We start from the raw sequence: 6,000 nt of genomic DNA, 5'->3' as shown, positions 1-6,000 counted from the left end.
ATATTTCAGGAGGGAACAAGAAGAAGATTGAAGAGAGACAGCAGGGCAGAGAGGACAGGCCATGGGGCACTCTCCAGGCCAGCCCTTTTGTGTAGCAAGGATGTGTATTTCTCAAGAGTCAAGTGGACTCTGTGGAAGATAAATGGTTTCAAGCTGTCTCGCTGGCACACCCAGGAGACTGGGTGTACTGCTGGGTGCTGGCTGTCGAGTGATGGAAAAGATCAAGCTGGAGGTAGATCTTACATGGAAACACATGGAGAGGAGAAGGTCCATCAGGCCTTCCCATATGTGCCCTGTGCAAGGAGTTTCAGACAAGGGCCAGTAAACCGGAGAAGCAGGGATCAAATGAGAGAGAACTCTAGCAGCGGCCAGTTAAGAGATACTTGCTTCAACATAGAAGCCCGGTCTTGAAGAGGACACTGAGGAAGTGTCTGAGAGCCATAACCCTGACTTGCACCTTCACACCCAACTCAAGCCATGAGACTGACACTTTGACAAGGTCTGATTTTTAGTAACTGAAATTGACCAAGTGTCACAGTAGCACCTAAGGTGTGGTTAAGGAACAGAAAAGATTCAAAAGAGCAGTGATTGGAGAAAAATGGACTATTCTTATGTTCCAAAGCCATCACACAGAGGTCTCAACCAACTGATTATACTGATTATTGCTGGAACTAAAGCTCTTCGTACCGCACCAGCATTCTAGAAAGATTGTGTACAACCTATACAGATGAGTGAAATACAGCACACGTGTCCTCAGCAAACAAGAAATGTTCTGTCGTAAAATAAGAATAAAGCAGGTGGATCCTTATAAGGTGAATATGGATCCTAGTAAGGTGTTTCTTTCCCTGCATTGTCTATTGAGATTGACATTTTACCAATTGGAAATGATGGGTGAGTCTGGTTGAGAGGGACCTACTTCTTAAATTGCAAATAGACTAGCCTGTAATTACTAAGTTCCTAATGAATTGTTTTAGAATTGCTGAGTTTGAGTTGCCAGGAAGATATCCAGGACAGAGACGGAAGCCCCGTGGGCAGAGAGGAGCTGAAAACTGAGACCTGAATGTTGGGGAATATCATATGTATCAACCTTCAAAAGCAATCGTAGCTATAGCACCATCACTGTTGTCCTATAAAATACCTTAAATTCTCAAGAGAGAGGCACTCGTGATGCTAATTCGTGAAATGATTTCACAGAAAAGTTCTCATGTAATCCTAAAAGTAATGCACTTTAAAAAACAAATATCTGAATCAAAGAATTTTTAAAAATCTCTTTACTCTATTGTCAGTTACCAAAACAATGAAAAATTTCCTCTCTGCTTATTGGAAAAGTCCTTGTTGAAAACACTGACAAGAGATTTTTATTTCAATAAATGTCTTATGTTGTGCAGCACGGTACTGCTGCCCTGCCTGGAAGCAATCCTTCCAAAAGGCAATGTAATTCTGGTGTCTCGTTTAGTCAGCTCTTGCTGGGAATAAGAAGAGAACTAGGCAGGTCCGTTTCAGCTTCGAGGTTTTCATTTCCACGTACTGTCGGGACCCAGGGCCCGCGAGCCGCGCCTTCCCAAGTTCTGTGCACGAATATGAATATTCAACACCCGGTTCCAGGGCGCGCGCCGGGGGAGTACCCACAAGCCCCCGCGGCCCCGCAGGGCGGGGCGAGGTCACCCGCTCTCCGCGAGACCTTGGCCCCGCGCCCGGCGGCAGGGGCGGGGCAGCCGAGCCGCCCGCCAATCCGCGCTTTGCAGGCCGGGAGCGCGGGGCTGCGGAAGGGCAGAGAACACCGCCGAGCAGAGGACGGACACAGGCTCTCCGTCCTCAGAGTCCCCAGAAGGAAGCGGGGGAGGGTGAGAGACGACAAAAGGAAGGAGTCTGGGAGGGAATGTAGCCCCCACTTATCGCCGCCTTAAAGCCAACTCAATAACGCGATGCCTAATGGCCTGTACGCACCGCACAGCCTGACGGGAGCCTTAGCTTCTCTGCACGGGCTGCGCCCGCGACGCGTCCCTGGCGCCGCCCCCTACCGCGGGGCACGACGGGAGAGACGAGTTTCCCCCTCCCTCTAAGTCAACGGGCGAGAAGGAGGGTATTTCCGGCGTTTTGACTGTCTTACGGAAGGGGTGGGGTTAGCCCGGTCCCGCCCCTCACGTCCGGCGGGGGCGGGGCGAAGAATGACAGCCCATCGGCCCGCGCTAAGGCCCGCCCCTGCACCGGAAGGAGGAAGGAAGGGGAGTCGATCACGCGGCTCGCGCAAGATTACGTGACGCAACTTCCGACGGAGAGTAGAAGGGGGCGGGACCCTGGACGGAGGGGCGGAACGGGCCTTTTATCCCTCGGGTCACGCGCGGCAGGAAGTGGCGCCCAAGGCAGCGTATTCGAGATGGGGACCACCCTGGACATTAAGATTAAAAGAGCGAACAAGGTTTATCACGCCGGGGTAAGTGGTGGTGGGTGGGCCTGCAGGTTTTGTTGTCTCCAAGGCTCCGCACACTTCTGGGTGTCCCTGGGAGGGGTAAGGCGCACCTCCAGGCGCTTCCCAGCCAGGTGCATCGCCGCCAGGTACGTCTCGCTTTCGTGGCTGGCAGCTCTATAAGCGGCCCTTGCCGGAGTCATCGCCGGCTGGGGGGCATGCAGGGCCAAGGGGCTGGCGCCTTGAACCTCCAGCTCGGCCTTAGGCCTCCAGGCTTGAGCTGTTGCGGTGAGCACTGAGGGCGAAGGAGCTCTATGACTACACGCTCCGTTCCCTCACTTCTAAGGTGAATGCAAAGTTCTAAAGACAGAAAGGCGAAATTAACCTGGAAAGCAGAAATACGCACTTTAGGCCGTGGTCTGCTGTACCACTATACAAAAGTTCCTCATTTTTCTGGTGGTGTTATTTTAATAACATAGAGGAGGAATAGCATATTAAAATGCAAGTGAAAAAAATCTTAATTATGCCATTAACAAGTTATGCGCCACTGGCTCTTAACCTCATTAGTTTCCTAATTTGCCAAGTGAGGATGCAAGGTTACTCCACCTCTAACACAGGGAATTTAAACCCTCACTGTACATCAAAATCAGTCACACTGGGGAATTTAAAACTATGATGACTGGGGTCTCACCCCCAGAGACACCAGTGTTGCTAATATGCAGCCGGAGTTGAAACACAGCCAGGTCTCACACTCTGTGGAATGAAACTGAGAGTGGTGGTTAATCATGTAAATGCAGGGAGGTCTCAAAAGGGATGCTAAAACCTTTGGGTGCAAGATACTTGGGGAAACCTGATATTTATACAGATTCAAATAGTTATCTCCAGATTATTAGTTACAGAGGGAAGAGGCTTTCTTTATAATGAAGGAATCTGATCGCCACCACCCTAACCAGCAGTGAATACCACCTTACCACCACCACCACTAAAAAGACATCATGTTCTGGCATGGAGCACTGAGAAGGACACAACTCAACTCTGTAGTATTCTTGCTAAAAATACTTACCTTAGCTCAGTTCATAAGGAACCGTCAGGCATATGCAAATTGAGAAACGTTCTGTGCAGTAATTGGGCTAGATTCTTCAAATATGAGAGCGTTATTAAAAAGACGGGAGAACTTATTTAGATTCAGGAGATAAAAGGGATGACAACCAAATACCATACATCGTTTTTGATAAATAAATTTGGGCATGGGCTATATATTCAATAAGAGTTTTGTAATGGTGTTAAATTTCCCAAGTATGAGATTTGTATTTTCATTATGCTGAAGTATTTAGGAATAAAGTGTCATAATAACTGCATTTTAAATGGTCCAGCCATAAATTCGTAAATTGTGTGTGTGTGCGCACCTGTGAGGAGAAAGAAAGCAAATGTGCCAAAATAGTAATTGGTGACTCTAGTCTGTATAGGTCTACTTTGTATTTTTTCTCTTCTGTTTTTTTAATAACAACTTTATTGAGATCTAATTACTATAAAATTCACCCTTTTAAAGTGTACAATTCAGTGGTTTTAATATATTCAGAGTTGTAGAGCCATCACCATCATCTAATTTTAGAACATTTTTATCACCCCCAAAATAAACCCTGTACCCCTTAGCATCATTTCTCATTCCCTCTCCCTCTTGGCCCCTGGCAATCACAGATCTACTTTCTGTCTCTCTGGATTTGCCTAATTAGGACATTTCATATAAATGGGATCATACAGTATGTGGCCTTTTGTGATTGGCTTCTTTCACTTAACATCATATTTTCAGTGTTCATGCATGTTGTAGCATGTTTCAGTTTCTCGTTCTTTTTAGTGGCTGAGTAGTATTCCTTTGTATGGATATGTTACATTTTGTTTATTCAGTCATCTGTTGATGGACATTTGGGTTGCTTCCATGTCTTGGCTGTTGTGTATCATGCTGCTATGAACATTCTAGGGCAGGTTTTTATGTGAACATATGTTTTCATTTCTCCTGGATATATACCTAAGAGTGGATTTGCTGGCTGATAACGGTAGCTTTATATTAAATTTTTTGAAGACCCACCAAACTGTTTTCCAAAGCATCTGCACAACTTTACACTCCATCAGCAGTGTATGAGGGTTCCAGTTTTTTCTCTGCTTTGTGTTCTCATTACTTTTCTGTAGCTTGGAAAATAGCAAAATAAGAACCAGGGGAGGCAGTGACAGGCAATATATAAATTGAGTTTTAATACTTACTGTTTTCCTTCAAAAGTCTGCAGATTACATTCAGAGATATTACTCTAGCTGAGATGCTGAGATGTTTTCTGTGGCTTAAAATATGGTACAAGTAATGAAAGGTACATTTTAAAAAGATGAAGAAATGGAATTTTCAGTTTGACCCAGCTGGAAATCCCAGGCTGGGACCACTCTTTGTGGGTGGCAAGGTTGCAGGTGGCGTCAGCTCTGCCCACCCCATGCACATCCCTTCATTCCAGTATTAGGAACAGAATCTGTGCTCATTGACTTGCGGCTGTGTTTCTCAACTGTCAGTCATTTTTACACTTAATGCACTTTACACTACCTGCATTTTAAAAGGAGACCTTATATGACAATTGTAAAAGAAAAACCAGTATAATTTCTCATACATAGAGGGTTGCTACGTACAGCTGACCCTTGAACAACGTGAGGGTGCCCACTTCCTGAGCAGTTGCAAATCTGCATATAACTTCTGACTTCCCTCAAGCTTTACTAATAGACTACTATTGACTGGAAGCCTTACCAATAACATGGACAGTTAACACATGTTTTGTACATTATATGTATTACATACATTATTTTTATGATAAAGGAAGCTAGAGAAAAGGAAATGTAATTTAGGAAATCATAAGGAAGAGAAAATACATTTGCAGAGCACTGTTCTGTATCAGTTCTGTAGTTTATGTTGTCTGTTTATAAGATGAATTGTCTGTCAGTACCTACATTAATATTGTCTTCCATGATACAAAACACAATGTAGATGCTGTATGCATTACTAACACCAGACATCAAGATTCAAAAGATTATGTGAAAAAGAAGTTTATATTTACAGGTATAATGATTCATACATTGATAAGGAAGAAGCAGCAATATGATAGCTTTATGATAACCCAGTGTAATCAGTACGATTGCTTCACAGTACCCTGGCCTGTACACTAATGAATGAATCGTTGTAAAATTATTAAACTGTTATTGCATACACTGTTTCAGTAATATTCATAATGTGGTATTGAAAATGTTGTTACATTAAAAAAAAAAGAAACCTGTGTTGATAGGTTGATAAACAATTTCTCCAATTATGAGAGAGGCATACTATATGGTAATGTAATTCCTTGAAAGCAAAGTTATAAAACTGTAAAAAAAAAAAACGACTAACACGTCAGTTTTATATTGTTACCTTGTTCCTATGTAAGGGTAGAGAAGCATCCGCACAAATTTTGTGCATTCATGACATAGCTAACTTTTTCTTAATTTTTTTTTTTGATACTTCTAGGCTATGTGGTTGGTCTTGCGAGTTTTTTCAAATTGTTGCAAATCTCTAAACATTTTTCCAG

The 6,000-nt window shown here is 43.9% G+C and overlaps 1 protein-coding gene across 1 annotated transcript in view; it reads left to right on the top strand.

Annotated features, from left to right (window-relative positions):
• Positions 1-1,726: 1,726 nt before the first annotated feature.
• VPS26C (VPS26 endosomal protein sorting factor C) overlaps positions 1,727-6,000 on the top strand; it is a 41,143-nt gene continuing 36,869 nt past the window's right edge. Inside the window, exon 1 of the mRNA XM_006204978.4 lies at positions 1,727-2,434. Coding sequence (XP_006205040.1) covers positions 2,378-2,434 — 57 coding nt within the window. The 5' untranslated portion in view covers positions 1,727-2,377. The remainder of the gene's footprint in view (positions 2,435-6,000) is intronic.

Source organism: Vicugna pacos, chromosome 1 (assembly GCF_048564905.1).
Source record: "Vicugna pacos chromosome 1, VicPac4, whole genome shotgun sequence".
In the NCBI taxonomy this organism is placed as follows: Eukaryota; Metazoa; Chordata; class Mammalia; order Artiodactyla; family Camelidae; genus Vicugna; species Vicugna pacos.
The sequence above is the reverse complement of the archived record's forward strand: the minus strand, read 5'-3'. Positions and strand labels throughout refer to the sequence as shown.